The sequence below is a fragment of the Vigna unguiculata genome, chromosome 4 (assembly GCF_004118075.2).
Source record: "Vigna unguiculata cultivar IT97K-499-35 chromosome 4, ASM411807v1, whole genome shotgun sequence".
Taxonomy (NCBI): domain Eukaryota; kingdom Viridiplantae; phylum Streptophyta; class Magnoliopsida; order Fabales; family Fabaceae; genus Vigna; species Vigna unguiculata.
The window spans coordinates 34,448,570-34,472,044 of record NC_040282.1 but is presented as its reverse complement, the minus strand read 5'-3'; the positions used below and the strand labels follow the sequence as shown (position 1 = coordinate 34,472,044).

Below are 23,475 nucleotides of genomic sequence, written 5' to 3'. Positions count from 1 at the left end.
CTTTTATATAAATGTTATACAAATATTTTTATTTGATTTGATTTTTTTATTCAAATTGATATTTTTGTTATATATTTTCAACAAAACTAAGTTTATTTAAATTTGTTTCACATTCAAATTTACTTAAAACTGTTTTCAAATTTTAAATTTATTTGTTTTTTATTGTTACATAAACTAGTTAATTTTTCTTAAATTTATATAATTATTCTTTTTACACCAACTAAAACATTTGTATAGATATTATTGAATTTTACATATTTTAAAAATATGCAATTATTTAAAATATAAATTCAAATAAAAACAATATTAAAGTATGATGTAATAAAATATCAATATAATTTATGAGTTTTTTTGTTATTAGCATTATTTTCTATTAACAACTTTAAAACAATTTTAAATAAAGTTTAATGTAAAATATAAATTAAAATAAACTTAATCTTGTTAAAAATATTTACTTGAAATATCAATTTTGATAAAAATATTTGTGCACATTTATATAGAAATTAAATTTGGTTTAAATTTTGAGAGGGACAAAATTGTACAATTTTTACAAAAATTGAGACTAAATTGAGACAAAAATTAAAATATTGGGACCAAATTAAGAATAGGGAAATGACACCTGGCATAAGAGTGACACGTGATACTATCACTGCCATGTGGCACGATGTCAGCTTGACACGTGGCAAATTTTTAATTTTTTTAAAATTTTAAAAAAATAAAAAAAAAATCTAGAAACTAACACGTGACACCCCATTTAACATCGTTACTACACCATTAACGAAAAGGACGTGATTGCATCAAATTTTCCAAAATAGGGACCAAATTGAGATAAAAAAATTTGAGAAACCAAATTAACATTTTGCTACGAAAATGAGAACCAAAAGAATAATTTAACCATTTTCTATTTAAAAACCCTACACATTTTTTTACCACATAACTTTTATAGATTGCGACGTGCTGTTATCAAATTAAGAGTTTGTTTATACTACTAGCTTTTTCCATAACGTTTTTCCATAATAAAATCAGAAATTAGTCTTTATAAATCATTTTAAATATTATATAAAATGATTTTGAAAAATATCCATTATTAGGTTTTAAATATTATAAAATTTAACAAATTTAAAGAAATAAAAACATCTGTTTTCTTTTTACTCAAGTGTACTTTCAAGATTATGTATAATTTCTTTTAATTTCATTCACTTTAATCATGTATTTATTATTTTAATGTACTTATGTATTCAATTTTATATAAACTTTCGTTTTTTATACTAAGGTTAGTTATAGGATTATATAATTATTTGTTAAAATTAATTATGATTTCTTAAAATATGTAGTCTTTTAGTGTAAATGCAGTAGAAAATAAAAAAAATATTATTATTAAAATAAAAAACATATTATTAAATTAATTTTATAAAAAATTGTAAAATAAATCATTTATCCATTAGTAGGTAATTTTTTATTACAAATTATGTAAGTTTAAGAGAATAATTACTAAAAATATAAAATTAAAAAGAATGTGAATATCAAAAGAGAAAATCTCTTTATTAGTGATATAGATTGTATTGAATATAAATTCACAAGTCGTTTTTGTTAAATAAAGGTATAATTACTGATTTGATACCCAATTTTTTGGTTAAGTTCAATTTCGTCCCTATATTTTTGGTTGTTCAATTTATTACCCCAATTATCTAAAAAGATTTAATTTGGTAATCTTCGTTAAGTTAGAGTTAACAATGTATTTGTACAGGACACGTGTCAAGCCGTAGAATTTTAAATTTTTTTAATTTTTTTAATTTTTTTTTGTAAAAAATTATAAACTGTCACGTGTCAGTTTACTGTCGTGCCACGTGGCAACTTACAATCATGACATATGACAGTGGTAATAGTTGTTTTCAACTTAGTCCTCTATTTAAATTTTTCGTTCAATTTAGTATTCCAATTTTTTAAAATGATTCAATTTCATCATCTCCAATTTGAGACCAAATTAGTAAATAAGCTTAATTACAACTTATATTTACACGTTTCAGTAACTTTTTCTAACATATACATCAAATCATTTCACCTAAATACTTAAATTATTTTATTTTTACATTTTTTACCTTTGTAATTTTTTACACATGAAATTTTTTACACTTATAAAAAATAAAATAATTTGAATATTTAGGTGTAGTAATTTGATGTATAAATTCAAAACAATTATTTTAACATGTATATATAAGTTATAATTAAACTTAGTTACTAATTTGGTATCAAATTGGAAAGGATGAAATTGAATCATTTTAAAAATTGGGGTACTAAATTGAACCAAAAATTTAAATAGAGGACTAAATTGAAAACAACTATTATCACTACCACGTCTCATGATTGTATGTTGCCACGTGACACGATGGTAAACTGACACGTAACCATTTTAAAATTTTTTGAAAAAAAAAATTAAAATGTTTTTAAAAAAAATTAAAAATTTTATGGCTTGACACGTGTTCTGTACGAACACGGTGTTAACTCCAACTTAACGGAGATGACCAAATTGAATCTTTTAAGATAATTAGGGTACTAAATTGAACAAATCAAAAGTATGGGGATCAAATTGAACTTAACAAAAAAATTGGGGTACAAAATCAATAATTATACCTTAAATAAAAAATGAAACCCTAAGTGTGCTGATTTCCAACATTTGCTATGAATACCACAGAGTATTCCGGAACATGTTTCTAACTTAAAACATGTTTTTCATTTCCAAAAAGAACAAAAGTTAAAATAAAAGCTTCAAAAAGAACAATAAAATCTTAAAAAAATAAGGAAAGTTACAATCAAGGGAGAACATGTGTGTAAGGCCCACTTAAAATTCTGCCCTAAAGTTTAAGGGCCTACCTTGGTCTGTTAGGCCTAAGGCTGGCCCATAGGGTGCCCAAAACCCCTAAACCAACCCTAACCCTCTCATTCTACTCATTTCAGAAAACTATTCCTCTGCCCCCTCTCACAGCTGATACACAGTGCTTTGTTAGGGTTTAAGAGAGAGCCCCCTTTTCCTCCAAGCTTGTAGTACGTTGCCCTCATGTAAGTTAAACTTCACTCTTCTCTTCTCTTTTCCCTACCAGTTGCACTGTTATGTCTTGAGTCGTCCTTATAGACTCATCCTTGCTCATATGTCCGTGCTCTTAAGCTACTGAGTTCGTTCTTGGAGCTGAGGTATTAACGTTGTTAGTGTCTGAAATCTCCTCAAGCTTAGCTATACTAAAAAAGGTAAGGGAAGCTAGGGTTTTTCGTATTTTCTTAATGTTTGTGTATTCTAGTTTTGCTTTGTGTTCATATATGGCTTGTGTGCTACTATGGTTACATGGAATACCTCGATGTGTTGTTTGGGATGGAATGTATGGCTGATGCAGGTACGAACAGTGGCGAGAAGTGATATTGTCGCCCAAGCGAACTTGTCTCACCTAGGCAAGAATAACAAAAACTGGCCTAGGTTGTTGCTCGAGCTCTCGCTCAGGTGGAGAGCTTTCGTTTTGAGCGATGAAGCATCTCACTCAAGTGAGAGGGTCTCGCCTAAGCGAGAACTCGTGGGAGCTTGTTGTGGTTCGCTTGGTTGTAGCTCAAGCGAGAGACCTCACCTTTGGGCGAAGAGTAGTCTCGCTCAGGCGAGGAGGTCTGTTGGTAGTCTTGCCTAAGCGAGGACCTGTAGCTTGAGCGAAAGACCTCTTTCGCCTGAGCGAAAGACCTCTTTCGCCTGAGCGAGAATCCATAACTTGAGCGAGATTGGTGCAGGAATTTGTGTTCTTTTCTATGTTGTTGGTTTTTGGTTGTATGGTTGGTTGGAGTACCTTATTTAAAGTATGTAGTATGTGAATATGCATGTAATATCTTATGTATGGTGCCATGTATATTGTATGAGATTAAATGGGGATGAGATGTTGCTATGTTGAACCTGAAATGGAAAGTATGATTTTGTTGGATGGTTGGTTATATATATTGGCATGAGATTGGTATGCATGATAATTTTATGCTAGTTGGTGAGACATGATTTTGATATGGTTTAGGACGTAATTCCATGAATCTCTAGGTGAGATCTCATGATGGTTCCTCATAGTCAACACGTAATTCCACGAAGATTTCGTGGTGGTGCCTTATGGTCAAGACGTAATTCCATGACCCTTTTTGGTGGGAGCTCATGGTGGTGCCTCCTTGTTAGGACGTAATTCCACGAAGGTTTCGGGTGGTACCTCATTATATAATTTAGTAAGGATTGCATCCTGAAACTTTAAAGAGTCAGTTAGTCTCACGTAGAGCATACTGACTCAAGTGGTGAGAGTAGCAAGTGGTGAGAGTAGCAGGTGTAACATCCTTCTGGAAATTACTTAATTAAATAAATAAATAAAATATAGAAAAATAATCGACATAATTTTATTATTCCCAAACGCGGGAAAATTTAAAAATATCTTTCAATGCGCCATAATGTAAACATCACTAGAATAATAATGTTATTACAAGTTCCAAATTTCAATAAAACAAAGGAAAACATAGTAAAAATCCCTAGCTCATAGACTCACAAGCTAGCCCTTCTCTCTGTATCTACACATCAACAACATCACCTGGATTATCATCTGCTCCCGTATGATAAGTCACACGATCATCATCAAACACAAACAAAAAGGGTGAGCTCATAATACATAAACACATAAGTTAATAAAATTAAAACACCCCACTAAATTATTCTAGTCAATTCTTGGCCAAGACCTTAATACCCCAAGGCTTTTCAACCTTCAAATCACACAAATAGTTAGCCTTAGACTTAGGATTTATGATGCTCGCACGAACTTGCCCGCTCGTGGTCCTACCTCTACGAACATCCCTACCATCCATGAACCTACCCGTTCATGACACAATATATCATTTAATTTAAACACATAAGGACAACCCCCTAACCTTTTTCAACCCAGACTCAACCAATCATGTTTCGTGATAATTCCTATAATCTTAGGATTACATTATCACTATTCATGTTCAAGCATAACCTCAAAATAACACATATTAAAATAACATACAATTGGCATACATAAGACTCGAACCCAAGTCCTTTCACACAACCAAATACTCTAAACCATTTGAGCTAGTACTTTTCCACGTCATATCAAATCGCATTAAATGCCATAAAGGCTCATACTACTCACATTTATTAAATAACTATTTAGTTAATTATTTAAATTTCTCGGGTCTTATAGTAGGAGGCCGTAGTCTTTGGCAGAATAATGACCTTAGATATTTGAAGGCTAACCTTGTGCGTGGTAGGGTGAAATTCATTGGCAATGGCTCTGCAGAGCAGTAGAGGCCACCACAAGTGCAAGCATTCAATGAATCCGACTAATTATATGTATCCGGATAATTGAGTCTTAGAGTCTTGCTTCTTGGTCATCATATGCTTGGTTGATTTATGTATCTTTGACTTTAAAATTATACGCAATTGTATGATAAAAAAATTTCCACTCTGACTTACCCTTTTTGTTTGCTTGTGTCTTTGTGTGTGGTTTTCTCCTTTTGCGATGATTATCAATTTATTTATGTGAGCAGATGTGAGAACTCCTCGTGATCATCAGGATGATGGAAACTCCGTTGCGTAGCTTGTCTTGGGTTGGATCTACTTATTCCACGTTTTCTTTTAAGGTTGTGGCCTATGTAATAACTTGCACCTTAAGCATATATTTTGGTTATTGTTAAACTCTTATTCTGTTTTGTTAATGTCATCGTGGTGTGCCAATGTTTCTTTCCTAGTGACTTTTGGATAACTGTAAGGAGTGACAATTATACTCCATGACAATGCTCTTTATTTTATTTCATGTGATGTTTCATTTAATTACGTTTATTATTTAAATGGGACGTTACAATGTGTAAAAATGAAAAATAATAACGAAAAAGAAAAAATTTACCCTTTTACTTTTCACCTTTTCAAAATATAATGTAATTTTTATTTTAAAATTAGGCTAAATTACTATTTTACTCCTCTAATTTGTTAGGAAATTTCAAAATGGTCCTTCTATTATTCAGAGTCTCAATTAAGTCCTCAAGTTTTCAAAAGTGACTCAATTTAGTCCTCAAAGTTAACAACGTCAAAATCAATAACAGAACAGTGACATGATTGTTTTACTCTGTCTCACTTGGAATTACATGGCCCGTTACATTGTGCTTATGTAGAAGGTGAATTAGGCTGAATGTAATTAGGGTTACTGATAGTGGAATTGGGATCAGGGTGAAAAAGAATTGTCGAGGCATTGCGTTGGTGTGAGGAATTGGGAGCATCACCAATTTCGTTCTTGGGGTTATCATTTGTAATCGAAATTGTCGAGCATTCCAGGTGAGTTGTGCTTCAAATTTTATAGCTTTGCGTTTTAGGGTTTTGTGGATTTTGAGTATAGGGTTTTGATTTGGACGCTTGATTGTCATTTTCAATTGAAAATTTGATTAATTTTTTTGATGTTTCTGTGTTGTCCCACCATTTTCACATTAATGTGTAGTTTGTGGTCTCCCTTTAACGAGGTTTGTGTATCCTATTGGTTTGTCGGTGGTATATGTTGTAATAAATGTATATTGTTATGGGTATCTGGTCATTTCACAGGTTTACAAGTAGTACCCAGTTTTTGTCATGGAAGATGACAAGTTTCAAGTGGTTATTCACCATGGAGGATATTTCGTGAATGAGGGGGAATGAAGTACGTTTATGGCCAAAGAAGCGAATTATGGTGTGATGAAGACATGTGTCTTACTTCGAGGTGCTTTCTATATTGAGAGAAATGGGTTATATTAATGTGAAGGATCTATGTTATTTAGTAGGAGGTTGTCCAGCGTTGGAGGAAAGGTTGCGTCATTTTGTTGATGATGTTGGTGCACTAAATATGGTCCAAATCGCGAAGTAGCGTGGTGAAGTCCATATGTATGTCATTCACTCAGTTTGTGTAGCAGAGGAGGTACATATGTTGGAATATTATCCAGCTGGGGATAATGGTGAAGACAATACGAGTGTGGAGAATGACATTGAGGCTGAACCCGTAGAGGATTTATGAAATGAGGTTGAGGTTGAGAGAGAGAGAGAGGCAAATTTGTTCACAAATGAGGTTGAGGTGTTGTGTAATGGTGCAGAACAAGTTGAACCCGAAATTGGTGAGGTTGAGGTGTAGTGCGAGGTAAAAAAGTTAGTAAATGAGGCTCATGTACAGTGTGAGGCAAAAGTTTTAGAAGAAGTGCAGTGTGAGGCAGTAGAACAGGTGCAGCTTAAAAGTGTTGAGGTTGAGGTTGAGATTTAGAATGTGGGTGAATCACAAGTGCAGCCTGAGAGTGGTGTCTCGCAGGTCCAGCCTGAAACACAGAATGTGGAAGAGGTTCAGATTGAAGATGGTTCCTCTACTGATTCCATACATGAAGAAAGTGATGGTTTATTTGATGTGGATATAGATTGTGACCCAAGGATGGGTGGGTCAGATTGGACTTCCTATAGACATAGGAAAAGAATTAATAAGGCTGAGAATAATGTACAAATCAACAAACATGCTAGGGGACTATCTGATGATGAATGGGTATCTGATGAATTGTTGAGTTTGGTAGGCACTGATTCTGATAGTGAGGAGGAAAACACATGTGAAAAGTTTCCCACATTTTCTATGCCCAAAAGTATGGCTGACTATGAATGGGAAGTTGGGACATATTTTGTAAGTAAAGAAGAATTTATAAAAGCCATTAGAACATATGGGTTGCAAAACGGGAGAAACTTGAAAATTGGTAAGAATGACAAAAAAAGAGTAAGGGTGACATGTTTGGGTTCAAAAGGAAAATATGGCTGGATTGCTTATTGTGCATATGTACCTATTGTTCAGACTTCACAATTAAGAAAGATAGTTGATAAACACACCTGTTCTAGAGAGTTTAACAACAGCCTAATGAATGCAAAGTGGTTAAGTGGAAGAATAGAAAACACAGTGAGAGAAAATCCTACTGTGAAGGTCGTGCACATTCGTGAAAAGGGCTTAAGAAAGTGGAAAGTTTCTATATCTCGTGCAATGTCTTTTCGAGCAAGATCATTGGCTTCAAACAAGATTGATGGGTCGTTTACAGAGCAATACAAACGTATCTATGATTATGCTCAAAAGCTGCGTAGATCAAATCCTGGTTCAACAATAAAATTAAAGGTTGAAGATCATGATGGTGCAAAGATATTCCAAAGATTTTATGTTTGTTTAAAAGCATGCAAGGACAACTTTGTATCATGTAGGTCTGTAATAGGATTAGATGGATGTTTTTTAAAGGGAAGGTTTGGTGGTGAGTTATTGACAGTTGTGGCATGAGATGCAAATGATCAGATGTTGCCATTAGCATACGCAATTGTGGAGGTTGAAAATAAGGACATGTGGTCTTAGTTCTTAGACCTTTTAATTGATGATCTTGGTGGGGTTGAATGTTATGCTGCCTCCACTAAAGCGTATATTGCCTGGAAGACCTAATAAAAAAGAAGATTACAAGCATCTGAGATGAAGAAAGATGACACCCAGGTTAGAAGAGAGGGGATAAGGAAGAAATGCTCAATATGTAAGCAACTTGGACACAATACAACCACTTGCCCATAAGTTCCACCATCTCCACTACCAACAGTTACTTCTGATGAAGCCCAACATCAGCCACATGAACAATTTGTGCCTCCAAACAAGGGACCAACTTTTGATGAAGGGCAAAATCTGTCCACTCAACAATCTGTGCCTCCATCCCAGCCATCTACTTCTGCTCAATTTGTCCCTAGAACCCAAACATCCATTTCTGATGTAGGTGCAAATGTGCCACCAGCTGTGATTTGTACACAAGGTTCAATTGTAACTGAACCGAGGACTACCCAAGAGTCAATTCCACCACTTCCAGCACATCCCACTGCAACACCAATTCCACAAATTCCACCATCACGTGACAGACCTAATATAAGGCCAAAGCTTCAGCATAGGCGAGGTCATGTTTGGAAACCATGAAAATTTGATGTTATTTGTATTTTGTATTTTGTTAGTGGACAAGAGATAATCTGAATCTGATGTATTTAGTTTCTTATGGTTGTATTTTGGAGAAACAACACTTGATGTATTTTGGAGCACAACTTATTCTGCTATTTTGGAGAAACTTTGATGTTTTATTTTGGAGAAACTTATTGTGGTTGATATAAATATATATCACAAGTTTCCTTGTTTACTTCAAATCCTTTTCTGTGTGATTCATTTGCACTGTGTAATAGCCAACAAAAACATAAAAATAAACATGTTTATATATAAAAGGCAAATACACAGAGTTCACTAATTTTGGAACTTTATATATCATATGAAAACCAAATACAACTTTGGTGCAGTATACAACATCACACCATACTAGAACAAAACATACTACAAACAACCCATTCACAACAATTTAGGGGCTTTTGATCACTACTGAAACTAAGAATACATTGACTACAATAAGAACACAAACAATTCCTATTAACCTCTTTATCCATTTCTCATACAACTTATTACTTTTCTCTAAACTAACAATCTTCCTCCTCTGTCTGATGATGGCACCATCTCTGTCATCAACATCATATTCTCCACACCACTTGAAATAATTACAGCCAACAAAATCTTCATTTCCTCTATGTTCATCAAATCAAGCACAACAAAAAATACATTATTGACAATCACGAATTACAAAAAATCGAAAAATAAAACTCAAGAAGCTAACCTTGAAATTTGGACAACCCTAGAATTTCTTCCCAGCATTCCTACTTGTTTTGGCATTTCTCATTACAACAACCTCTCCACATTGACAAATGGGAGACACACCCAACCCCTTCCACCCACCACCAAGAGAAGACACACCACGCATTTCTTTATGTGAACATGTGCAAGACTTACAGGAGTTGGCTTCGGACATGTCTTTCAACAACAAAATCTGGGGCCAAAATAATTAGAAGAATGTTTTGCAGCAACGTAGCAGAGGAGAAGAATGAATTTAGGATGTTGGGAAACATTTAAGGTTTCATGATTCCTATTTCTAAACAAAGTTACACCTTTTCAACTTATGTCACGTCAGTTGCTCTTGCCTCTTAAAAACGTTGACACGTATCAATAGAATTGTGCCACCTCACTACTGTTTGAACGACGTTTGTTTAAATTAAACGGAGAGTACTAAATTGAGTCACTTTTGAAAACTTAAGGACTAAATTAAGACTCTGAATAATAGAAGGACCATTTTAAAAATAGCGAACAAATTAGAGGACTAAAACAATAATTTAACCTTAAAATTAACAATTTAAAATTTTCAAGTTTTAATTTTACGTATATTAATTTACTAACATACATGCTTAAAAGATCGGAAATGTGAATCATTTGTTTATGTGCCCCTCAAATTTCTTCTTGCACCCGTTATGAAATATCAAAACAAACTTTATAATTAGTTTATTTTTAAAATTTTAATCTAATTTAGTCTTTTAATTTTAGAATTGTGTAAATTTTATTTTTTTAACAAAATTTTGTTAAATTTATTTGACGTTACAAATGTGTTTCATGGTATTAGCGTTGAAGAAAAATGTGTCGAATGACGTAAGCAACTCAAATATCTGATTATGTATGTTAATGTCTACGTAGGTGATAATGGTTTCGAAGTGATGGTTGATAAATGTAGATGTGAATGAAAAATGATAAAGTGTACTAACTATAAAAGTCTCATATTGACTAGAGATAAGACAATTTCATAATATATAAGTGAGGTGTAAACCTCACCTTACAAGCCGGTTTTTTTGGGATTGAGTTAGGCTTTAAACCCACTTCTAATATGGTATCAGAGACAAGTTAAAGCATATCCTAGCGAACTTTCTTGGACATTTTGTTCCACCTGCTATCTCAGGCTTTAAAATTGGTAAGTAGTCATGACTCATTGGAGGGCCTTTAGGATTCATTATAGTGTATTTCAAAGCAAGTTTAGAGCTTTGAAAAGTTTGTGGCTAAAATGTCTTTAGGGTTTATTATTTTAATTTTAATTTCATGTAACGTGTAATGTGTATTGTGTTTTGATTGGTTGGTGTTGCCGAAAATTTATTTTGATTGTTGAATCACGTTTGGTGTATTAGCTTGGTGTATGTTAAATATGAAATCAACGATGTGTAGGATTTGGTATTGAGATGCAAAGTGTTTATTTAATATGTAAATTTAGTATATTTTGACTAATTTTAGGTTAAATGGATTGAAATCGGTATATTTATGTGTTGAATGAAACATGAAATGAATTATTAGGGTGTTGGACACCGTTTGTAATGCATATTTATGTATCAATGTTATTGGGCGAGCTCATTGCTTGCTGAGTTAAATTTTTCAACTCTGAGTCATTTCAAAAAAATTATAATTCCTGCTTCATTAACCATTTGTGTTGTCCAAACGGACAAATGACTTTTTAAATATTTTATTATATTCATATTGTGGGTGGACTTGGCCGACATATCTTATACTGATTATTATATTTTTGTTGTTTGTGTCGGTTTAGCCGATGATAACCAAGAAGTTACTATTCATCGCCCTTTGATTAGCTCAAATAGGCTTCACATAAGTGATTTTGGTGTCATTCACCGCGTCGAGATTGACACCATACACCTATTAGCGTGGGCTTTGGCCTTGTCATGTCTCATTTTGGCCAACGCCATTTGTCAACATTCTTGTAATGATAATTGAAAAGATCCAATCATATAATTTGGGACAACTTTCTTTTAAGTTTATTCGCTATTTCATACAAGATTTTAAATTACTTTAAGTTTCTATGTGCTTTTATGCTGGAATTTACTTTGTCTCAAATTGATTTTGTAACAAATTACAAAATGAATATGCTTGATAACTCATAACATTGGTGGAAACATTGAGTTGTGTGTTTTCTTTCATAATAATCAAATATAGCTAACGTAATTTAAAAATCCAATTATTAATAACCATTATAACGTAAAATATTTATAAAATAATTAATCATATGTTTGGACGAGAGATTTCCAAAAATTTAAGAAATTGATATACATAGTATTTCAATTACTTACAATTGAATTTCCTTTGTTTACTAAAAAGTTTGTTTGGATGGAATAATTGAAATATCTGATATTTCAATTTTTCTTGTTTGGATAAAACAATTTAATTTCTATTTTAAAACAAGTTCAACTTTATCTTTGATCTTAAGTTGAGTTAGCTTGACCTTCGTCTCGACTTTCAGTTCGGATCGACTAACGAAGATTCAAGCTGGGCTGACTTGACTTGACCTTCAGTTTAGGCCAACTCGACTCGACCTTCTACCTGAACAGACTTGACTCTACCTTCGGTCCATGTCAACTCAACTCGATCTTCGGTCTGGGTCGACTCGGCTCCACCACGTCCGGCTCGAACTAACTTGGTCCGAGCGGACTCGACTTGACTTTGGTCCAGCTAGACTCGACTTAACTTCGGCTTGGCAATCTCGGTTTGACCTTCAACTCGAACTGATCCAGCTTGTCCATCGGCTTGGGCCAACTCTAGTTGACCTTAGACATTGGTCGACTTGGCTCGACTTTAGCGTAGATCGACTTAGCTTTACTTCGGCTTGAATCGACTCGGGTCAACCTTCAGCCTAAACCACTCAGCTCGACTTTCGACCCAAATTGACTTAACTTGATCTTCATCACGGGCCGACTCAGATCAACCTTTGTGAGTGAGTGATACTTGAGTGAAATTTCAATTTCCTTCTATTTTTAGTGAATTTCAAATTCTACTATTTTAGTTATTTGAAATACCTTCTTGAAGTTCTTCAATTTTAATTTTCTTTTAATTTCTTCGTCCAAACAAGTCATTTTACTTCAAAAAATTTTAAATTCTCCAAATAAGTGAATTACTCCAGTAAAGTATCTCAACCAAACACAACATAAAGGTAAAATTGTAATAGTGTATACGTAGTATAAGTGTGATGAATATTTCTTGCAACAGTCTCAAAGGTACAATTCCGAATTTACCAATCAAGCTTAATAATGGTGATTTGACAGTTTATTCTAAATTGAAATCAACTTGAAGGTGAAATTCCGACTTTTTTGTCACAAGTTGACACATTGGATCTTTCCAACAATGAGATTTCACATTTAAGTGCATTCGTGTGTGGAAAAATAGCAACACCAAACATCCGCACTTTGGATTTGTCGAATAATCAAATAATGGGACAACTTCCCGACTGTTGGGAACATCTAAATTCATTAGAATTTCTTGATTTGAGCAATAATAAAATATCAGGGGAGATTCCACAGTCCATGGGTACTTTGGTGCTTTGGAAGCTCTGGTCTTGCGAAACAATAATTTAATGGGAGAATTACCTTCCACACTGAAGAGTTGTGCAAGTTTGATTATATTTGACATGAGTCGAAATTTGTTGTCTGGTCCAATACCCTCATGGATTGGAGAAAATCTACAAGAGCTGAAAATCTTGACCATGCGAGTAAATCGCTTCACTGGAATTGTTCCTGTCCAGATTTGTTATTTGAGGAAAATTCATCTTTTGGATCTTTCGATGAATTACTTATCTGGAGGAATTCTAACATGTCTGAAGAATTTTACTGAAATGAAGGAAAGTAAACTAATTCCAAGACAAATTGCAAGACGACGAAAAGTTTCATCTGACGCGGTTGAGTATTATATTTATGACTTTAATGTGTTTCTGATGTGGAAAGGTCGTGATTATGTGTTTTGGAATCCTGAGGTTCTTCTAAGTAGCATTGATTTCTCAAGTAATCATTTGACAGGTGAAATACCAAAAGAGATTGGATATTTACTTGGATTAGTTTCTATGAATTTATCAAGAAACAACTTACATGGAGAAATTCCTTCTGATATTGGGAATTTAAGTTTGCTAGAATTCCTAGACTTATCAAGAAATAATTTTTCTGGCAATATTCCTTCTACTCTTCCAAACATTGATACTCTTGGTGTGTTAGACCTATCAAGCAATAATCTTAGTGGAAGAATCCCTCGGGGGAGACATTTTGAAACCTTTGGTGCCTCTTGTTTTGAAGGAAATATTGATCTTTGTGGTGAGCACTCAACAAAAGTTGTCGTGGAGACGAGACAGTACAAAAACCTCAAGAACCAGTGATTGATGGTGAAGAAGACAATAAAATTTTCTATGGAGCATTATACATGAGCTTGGAACTAGGATTCTTTGCAGGCTTTTGGGGCTTCTTAGGGTCAATGCTACTTTGGAAACCATGGAGAATCGCTTATATGAGATTCTTGAACAACCTGATAGGCTATAGTTATAATGATTGAGTTGAACATAGCCAATAGATTTATCGAAGGATAGCATGTACTGAATTTCAATAACTTCTTATTTCTGTTTGAACTCTTGTGTTTATTCTAGGCTTCCATCACTTTTATAATCTTATGTACGAACATTTTCAATTTTTTTTTCTTTTAAAATAATTTATGAAGTTCAACCATATCTTTCGAATGTTCGTGATTGAACGGACATTTGTATCAGACACCCATTATCTCATTTTAGTATGAGGAGTGTCATTTCTTATTCTTTTCATTTAAGTACGAGGAGTGTCATTTTAGATTGACGTTATTCATTTTCTAAAGACATTCTAAAAATTATCAAATCCTTCTATGAAAGTTGAATGAATAGAATATATATCCTTTTAACTTTTCATTTTTTGGTATATTTGTTTTGCTTGTTACTTTTGAAACTTTATAGCGACAAACGGATTTACCAGTCAACCTCAGGCAGAAAAATATTAGTTAAGAGTTTCCTTTACAGCAATAACAATTGACTACAAAAGAATTGAAACAAGCAAAGTTATGTCAAAAAAGCTAGAAATAGATGCAATCTCTCCCAATATTATTCTTGTGTTTATCGAATATTAGAATTATGTTTCAGTTGAGCATTCTCTTTCCTCTGTTTCAATTGTTTATGCTTTGCTTTTCTAATGTACTTAAACAGTAACTAAACAAGATTCTCAATAGTTTTAGTTTATAATGGTTATCATTTCAAAGTAAAATATATAGTTTTCGACTATTGTTCAATCAGCTAAGAATGACTTTCAAAGAAGCTATTGCAAAGTCAAACAAAATTTTCTAAATTTATAATCAAACAAGTTTCGTTAACACTTCTGACAAAACGCTCTTGTTTCTTCTAATATTTGTCAATTTAAAATGAAGATTTGGGGTTTCTTATCTTCACCTTTATACCCTTTATCTCCTTTCGGCTGAGAGAAATTTCATTTGATCTTCTTTTCATTTAAATAATTCTAACTTTGAGACTTTGTTGCTTGATTGACTTGAAGAGTGAATGAAGACAAAGGGAGTAGAAAATAAGTCATGCAAGCATACCAACTACTTGAATCCTGCGGCAATGTTTTCAATACATACATGAAAACTCAAAATTCTTATTCTTGAACATTGTTCTTTCTCAGAGTCTGCAATCTGGGGAAAATTTTTCATGATGGGAAGTTACTTTTTCAAAATCTTGTTCGTCATGTTAGTGTGTTTACAAACCAAAGTATCCATTCTTGGATCCAGCTTGAATGTGAAATGCATCGAGAGGGAGAGACAAGCACTTCTCAACTTCAAACAAGGCCTCCAAGATGACTTTGGCATGATGTCTACATGGAGCAACGACAAAAATAATACAGATTGTTGCATATGGAATGGGGTTGAATGCAACAATGAAACAGGTCACATTCAGAAACTTGATCTTCGTGGTAATGATGAAGTGTATTTGACAGGTGCAGTTAATATCACCTCATTGATTTATTTGGAAAATATTTTGATCCTTGATCTCTCTTACAATAATCTCACATCATCAATATTTGAAGGAAATTTTAGCTTGAGCTCCAAACTACAAGAACTTCGTTTGCAAAATTGTGGTCTTACTGATAAAAATTTTCTGGTCCCATCATCTACTTCCATTGAGAATTCTTCATCTTCTCTTGTCTTCATTGATCTCTCCCAAAATCTATTGAAATCATCAGCTATATTTCACTGGATTTTAAACTTTCTCACCAATCTTCGTTGCCTTTACCTTGATGCAAACTTGTTAGAAGACCCCATTCCAGATGAATTTGGGAAAAGAATGAAATCTCTTGAAATTCTTTCCCTTAACAGTAACAAACTGCAAGGAGACATTCCGGTTTCCTTTGGGGATATATGCACATTGCAGGAATTATACCTTTACAATAACAGCTTGACTGGGGAAATTTCGAACTTCATTCAAAATTCTTCATGGTGCAATAGACATGTATTTCAGAATTTGGATTTATCTTATAACAGGATTAGTGGCATGCTGCATAATCTTTCAATTTTTTCATCTTTGAGGATGTTAGATCTTTCCAATAATCAGTTAACAGGAGAAATACCTAAAAGCATTGGGTTGCTATACGAGTTGGATGAGCTTCACCTTGAGGAGAATTACTTTGAGGGTTATGTCAATGAATTGCATATCACAAATTTGTCCAAATTGAAGGATTTAGACTTATCAGGCAACTCATTGTCAGTGACGTTTGCTACTACCTGGATTCCTACTTTCCAGTTAATGTATTTGGGTCTCGCTTCTTGCAAATTGGGTCCTAATTTCCCAAGTTGGTTGCAGACTCAAAGTTACTTGAACAGCCTAGATATTTCTGATGCTGAGGTTGATGACTATGTACCAGATTGGTTTTGGAACAAGTTACAATCTATCAGTATGATGAATATTTCTTATAACAGTCTTAAAGGTACCATCCCCAATTTACCAATCAAGTTTATTCATGACACGTTTATAGTTCTTAAGTCAAATGAACTTGAAGGTGGAATTCCTGCTTTCCTATCACAAGCTTACACATTGGATCTTTCTGAAAATAAAATTTCAGATTTAAACACATTCTTGTGTAGAAGGAATGCAACCCCAAACATGCACATTTTGAATTTGTCAAATAATCAAATAATGGGACAGTTGAGCGACTGTTGGGATCATTTGAATTCACTGCAATTTCTTGATCTAAGCAATAACAATTTGTCAGGGAAGATTCCACAATCCATGGGCACTCTTGTTAATTTAAGAGCCTTGATCTTACGGAACAACAATTTAGCAGAACTACCATCCACACTGAAGAACTGCACCTATTTAGATATATTAGACTTGAGTGAAAACATGTTTTCTTATCCTATTCCCTCATGGATTGGAGAAAGTCTACAACAATTGCGAATCTTGAGTTTGCGAGTAAATCACTTCTTTGGAAGTGTTCCATTTCATCTCTGTTATTTGAGACAAATTCACCTCTTGGATCTTTCAAGGAATAACTTGTCAGGAGGAATTCCAACGTGTTTGAGGAATTTTACAGCAATGAAGAAAAGGGAAGTAATAAGTGAAAGATTATATAACGGCTATGCACTGTATGACTCCAATGTGTTATTGATGTGGAAAGGTCAGGAGCATGTGTATTGGAATCCAGAGAATCTTCTAAGGAGCATTGATCTCTCAAGTAATATTTTAACAGGTGAAATACCAGAAGAGTTTGGATATTTACTCGGATTAGTGTCTTTGAATTTATCAAGAAACAACTTAGTTGGAGAAATTCCCTCTGATATCGGAAATTTAAACTTACTAGAATTTCTTGACTTGTCAAGAAATATTTTATCTGGAAAAATTCCTTCTGCTCTTTCCAAAATTGATCGTTTAGCTGTCCTAGACTTGTCAAACAACTTTCTGATGGGAAGAATCCCTTGGGGAAGACAGTTGCAAACCTTTGATGCCTCTAGTTTTGAAGGAAATGTTGATCTTTGTGGTGAACAGCTTAATAAAACTTGTCTTGGAGACAAGACAACAACAAAGCCTCAAGGAGTTGCAATTTATGAAGATGGCAACTCACTTTTCTATGGAGCATTGTATAAGAGCATGGGTTTAGGATTCGTCACAGGTGTTTGGGGCTTAATGGGGTCAATACTAATTTGGCAACCATGGAGATCTGCTTACCTCAGGTTTCTGAACAAAGTGACAGACTATATACTTGTAATGTTGAAGTGAGCCTAAAGAAGTAACACAGGTAGCTCAAGGACTAGCAGGTACTTAATCCAAATAACTTCTTTATTTGAGCTTCGTAGTGTTTTCTCTGTGCCAAAGTTCAATAAATCAGTAATTCCTATCTTATATGAAATGTACATTTTAGAATGAATATAATTATTAGAAATTTCATATTGAATTGTTTTTCATCCTTGTTATTTGTCTTGAAGCACAACTTTACATCATTTGCATATTTTATTATTTTTCATTGTTATGTGTCTTGTATTACAATTGCACATCATTATATCTCTTCGATGTCATCAATTTAAACAATTGAGTATATATGATTCTCCTGTTTGTTTATTTTGTGCTTTTACAACTGCTAGTTACTTCTCTAAGAAACGATTCTTTTTTATGTTGTGATGAAATTGAAGGTGGTGTGCTCTGTTTAGAGAACTTTTCTTGTTTTGAAATGGTTTTTCAATTGTTTAGACCTCTGAAAAAAGGGTAGCTAGAATTTGAGTTTCATTTAGTTTATAATAAAATTCAGTCTCTAAATCTCTTCATCGCCATTAATGTCTGTTATCTGAATTGTGTTGTGGCACAAAATTTGCAGTTATGGCGTATTACATTCAAAATTCTAACCTAGGATGGATGGCTGGAAGTGTGAGATATAGTATTGAAGTTTGCAATGTAAAACATGACAAAAGATATCATATTTTGAATGAGCTACAAAATCACTGTTTGAACAAACTTGTTAAAGTTATTGTCTGTAATGCATTTGTAATTGTACTTTATTTCATGCGCCTAGACTATTGATATCTAAAATGTGAAGGTTTTGATGATGAGACACTTAAAATAATGTTAGCTAATCTTTTGTTAAGAGAAACAAAACTCATTTCGGTAATCTCCATGTTTCAGAAGAATTAGATATCAAGAAGAGATTTTATTGGGTGCAGCACAAAAAGGTTCACCATTTATCGCTGCATTAATATGTGTCTTCCAGATTAAAAACAACAACGACCTATCAAAGTATTCATAGCATTACATTTGTAGACAAAACTCAAAACCCACTAGTGAAAGACCAAAAGAGCTAAAAGAGTGATAAGAGTAGGAGCCTCAAAACTCCTAAAAGAAATCTAAGAGTTAAAACTGTATCCAGCCTAAGAATCAGCAACCTGTTTTGTTTCTGCAAGAACATGGCACCACTGAAGCATACCATCAACCAAAATGTATTTTTGAATTTGAGAACAGCATTATGCAGAGGAGGAAAACTATTATAACAATTATTATTGCAACAACTTTATGTGTAACCATTAACAAATCTCAAGCAAAAGGGCAACTACGACAACATTCAAGAATCTACAGTTGTATAAGGCACCTAAGTAGCCCAATTTCCATAACAAATACTTTCTACTGAAACATTCTACAAGAAGTAACTCATTGAAAACTCAAAACACAAATCCGAACATAAATTAAACAATAAAGAACAAAAATAGTGAAAATACTAACTCAGGCAGTTGAATCAGAAACTTGAGTTTCCCTTTCACTCAACTCCTTCCTCCTAAGATACTCCCGCAAAATCCCAAGCCTCGCAGTCTCAAAAGCGAAGTAACCCAACGCGGAAAAGCACGCGCTGTGAAGCACCCTAGGCCCCATGCCACGTGTCAGTCCCACCCATCCTTCCTCCTTCAAAATTTGCTTCACCGTCGACGAAACGCCGTCGTACATAACCGCCGCAACCTTATTCACCCCCTCGCCGCGCACCTGCGTCATCAACCGCGTCTTCACCACGTCCAACGGCGTCGTCAGCGACGCCGAAATCGCCCCCGCGAGGGCCCCACACAGAACGCTTTGAACCGGTTCCAAGTGGTTCTTCTCCGTTTTCTGAAGCACCGCCGCTTTCAGATACTCGAAGGAGGAATAACTCAGAACCCCCGCGGGTAGGTTTCGCAGCAACGTTGCGGAGTACCCAGCGTAGAGGCCCATAACGCCGTCGTTTTTGAGAATTTCCACGAGGACTTGCCAGGAGCGTCCCTTCGCGCCAGCTTGCATTCGCTGCGTGATGAGCTCCTTGGGTACCATGATCGCCGACGAGGCGACGTTCCCCATGGCGCCAGCGGTTGGAGGGATCAGGACGGCGGGGAAATTTTCGAGTTTGCCAAGGAACGATTTGCCGAACTCGCAGGTGCCGAAGTAGACGGCGGATGAGGCGGTTGAGCCGACAATGACGGCGGAGATGCCGCTGTAGAAGCCGAGGAGGCCGCTGGACTGGAACGTTTTCACGACTGCGTCGAGGGTGTTTTTGTAAATTTGCGCAGCGCCCTTGGTCTGCATCTTGGTTTTGATGGTGTCGAGGGGGAGGAGGCAGACGTAGGTAAATGCGCCGGCGAGGCCTCCTGCGGCGGCGCCGATTAGGGCGCGATCAAGGAGGGGGAGGGATTTGATGGACTGGGGTTTTGGGTTGGGACGGGGCCATTTGACGGAGGTGGTGGATGCGAAAGGGGGGAAGTGGGTGAGGAGGGAGGGGAAGTCGGAGAGGGTTGTGGAGATTGAGATTTCGTGTGGCTTCGGAGAAGGGAGGCCCAGAGAGGAAGAGACCCTGGCCTCCATTGGAGAGTGAAGTCAGTGGTATTGTTTCTGAGGTGAGGAATTGAGATTGCGCAAACGCAGAAGAAGATGAGCCACAACGTCGTCGTTTTTGCCTCTGTGACTACGAGAGGTGAAAAAGGAGAATCAACAATTCGTGTCTCTTAGACCGGTGAAAAAACTAGTTAACTTGATAACTTTCTTGTTATGCAGTGTTTTTTTTTTTTTTTTTAAATATTTTTTGGTCTCAATTTTTTTCTAAATTTTATTAAATAAGTTTTAATTTTAGTTTTGTGTTCAAATAAGTTTCAATTTTCGTTAATTTTATTCCTTTTTTATTAATACTGTTTAAATAATTAATGGTACCATGAATAGTGATTACTATGTGTCACTTCTTTATTGAAGCTACCCCTCTATCAAAACCGTAATAGGTAATCTAATACTATATATAATTGAGAACTAACAAATGGAAAGTTTTTCAATAAAATAATATTTTTGACCCACTTTCATTCAAAAAAAATTTGTCTACAAGAGGTAAAAATGCATACATGTCAATCTCTTTGAATTTTGAAGCTTCAAAAAATAAATCAAAAACAAAAAAATCTCTCTCTCTCTCTTTTCTTCTTACACTCCATCTCCCACACACAAAATCCTCTTCTTTCAACACAACCCCTTCAGGTTCATCTCTCTGTTTCTCATTCATACAAAGCTTCATCTCTTTGGCCAACACAACCTCATACGCTTCATCTCTTTCTTTCTCACTCACACATTCAGATCTCTTCTTTTTTTGTTTTTTTACGAGACTTAATCTCTCTCTTTCTCACTAACACATTCAAATCTCTATTTATTTTTGGTTTCTTTCTAATTACAATTTTTGTTTAGACAAATGAAATAAGGAGAAGATGAGTCACAAAAAGACTCTCAAACAGCAGAAACTTTGTAAAAGATTTGATATTTTTCATTGCAGAATGAAAATGGTATTTAAAGTTTTTATTTTTACTCAACTTTAAGTTATTTTCAGCTTTCTCAATGAAAAAAATCATCTTCTTTTTATATTTGCTTTTATCTAAGTGATTTTTGCATTGATCCTAACTTTGTTTCTGTTTAAATGCTTGAAATGAAAAGGTTGAAGAGGGTCAAAACTCTCAAACAGCAAAAACTTTGCAAAAGATTTGATCTTTTTCGTTGCAGAATGAAAATGATATGTAAAGTTTATATTTTTACTCAGCTTTCGATTATTTTCAGCTTACTCAATGAAAAAAAATCATCTTCTTTCTATATTTTCTTTTATCTAAGTGATTTTTGCCTTGATCCTAACTTTGTTTCTATTTAAATGTTTCAGTTATGTATTTTTCTCTCTAAATGATTTAATGTTTTCTTCTCCTGGAGGATTTTTCTGCGTCTAAAAGATGACAGTAATTAAGTTTTTCTTTCATATGAATGAATTGTTCGAAGAAGACAACAAAGGTACACTTTTTTCGTCTTCCATACAAAGGTGGAATCTTTTCAGAGGAATGAAGGTTTGAAGAACACTAGAAAGGTACAAGCTTTTTATCTTCCAACTTTTGTCGAATATTTTCTTCTTCTACTAGATATAATTTCTTTTATGGAAGATGGATGATTTGTTTGAAGAATATAACAAATGTTGGTTTTTTTCCATCATGAAGGAAGGTTTTGTGCTAGATCAATGATTTGTTTCAAGACTACAACCAAGGTAGAAATTTCTTCTTCTTTGGAATCTTTTCTTCTTCAAATAGATTTTAGTACTTTTGTATGACTCTTTGTGTTTGTGATTGATGAAAGTTTTCTTTCATATGAATGACGTACAAGTTTCTAGATGGATGAAGTGTTTGAAGAATACAACAAAGGTAGAAACTTTTGTTCTTCTGTCTACCAGATCAAAGTATTTTTGTAATTTTTTCTTGGTCTGTTGAATGAAGGTTTTATTTCAAATGAATCAACTGTTTGAAGAATACAACAAAGGTTGGTTTTTTTTCCTGTCATGAAGGAAGGTTTTGCTAGATCGATGATCTGTTTCAAGAATACAACCAAGGTAGAAGCTTTTCTTCTTCTCTGGAATCTTGTATTCTTCAAACATATTTTAGTACTTATGTATGACTTTTTTGTTGTGATCAATGAAGGTTTTCTTTCAGATGAATGATGTACAACTTTTTAGATGGATGAAGTATTTGAAGAATATAACAAAGGTAGAAACTTATGTTCTTTTGTCTGCCAGATTAAAGTAAGTATTTTTGTATTTCTTTGTTGGTATGCTGAATGAATGTTTTATTTTAGATGAATCAATTGTTTAACAAAGACAACAAAGTTTATTCTCTACAAGTTTTACCTATTCTACAACATGTATGCATTACTATTGTTTGAAATGTTTCATTTGAAAAATGTTATATAATGATTGGATCTAAAAGTTATTTTTTCTATTCCAAAGGTTTCATTTGAAAAAAATTATTTAATTTAATCATTTATTACGTAATCAATTTTAATAAATTGTGTGTTAGTGCATAAATTCTCTTTACTTGCTAAGGATATGCAATCAATGTGAACCATCATGTTGGTTGTACATTTGTGACTGTTGGAAAAGTCATAATGAGTACTTATATTTTTGAGTGCATTTATATTTGTGAATCTATAACTTTTTATTAAAAATAATTTTTTATATTTATTTATTTAACCACAATCTTTACCATTTAATAACTAGTGTAAGTGCAAGATATGCAATAAAAAAGACTTAATGAGGTATTTTCGCAATAGTGCCAAAATTGTCAATATTGGAGCGGTATCTATTAATAGATAGCGTTTGTAAAAAAAGCGCTATCTAATGACATCTTATAGATAGCGCTTGGCTCAACAAGT

General features: G+C 34.0%; 2 protein-coding genes and 1 long non-coding RNA gene across 3 annotated transcripts; 2 read left to right on the top strand and 1 right to left on the bottom strand.

The window, feature by feature from the left end:
* Nucleotides 1-15,388: 15,388 nt before the first annotated feature.
* On the top strand, nt 15,389-19,511 carry LOC114182187 (receptor-like protein EIX2). The gene is made up of 2 exons (XM_028068988.1): nt 15,389-18,077; nt 18,632-19,511. The coding sequence occupies exon 1, from the start codon at nt 15,478-15,480 to the stop codon at nt 18,037-18,039; it is 2,562 nt and encodes an 853-aa protein (XP_027924789.1). The 5' UTR covers nt 15,389-15,477; the 3' UTR covers nt 18,040-18,077; nt 18,632-19,511.
* LOC114182188 (protein MITOFERRINLIKE 1, chloroplastic) lies at nt 19,275-20,773 on the bottom strand. The gene has a single exon (XM_028068989.1). The coding sequence runs from the start codon at nt 20,626-20,628 to the stop codon at nt 19,528-19,530; it is 1,101 nt and encodes a 366-aa protein (XP_027924790.1). The 5' UTR covers nt 20,629-20,773; the 3' UTR covers nt 19,275-19,527.
* A 1,281-nt stretch (nt 20,774-22,054) lies between these two features.
* Nucleotides 22,055-22,472, top strand: LOC114181615. Its single transcript, XR_003603868.1, has 3 exons — nt 22,055-22,144; nt 22,272-22,318; nt 22,435-22,472. It is a non-coding gene; the product is annotated as an uncharacterized LOC114181615 (long non-coding RNA).
* The last annotated feature ends 1,003 nt before the right edge of the window (nt 22,473-23,475 follow it).

Excerpts from the sequence above, each read along its gene's own strand:
- LOC114182187 (XM_028068988.1), top strand. The coding sequence starts at position 15,478 with ATGATGGGAAGTTACTTTTTCAAAATCTTGTTCGTCATGTTAGTGTGT.
- LOC114182188 (XM_028068989.1), bottom strand. The coding sequence starts at position 20,628 with ATGGAGGCCAGGGTCTCTTCCTCTCTGGGCCTCCCTTCTCCGAAGCCA.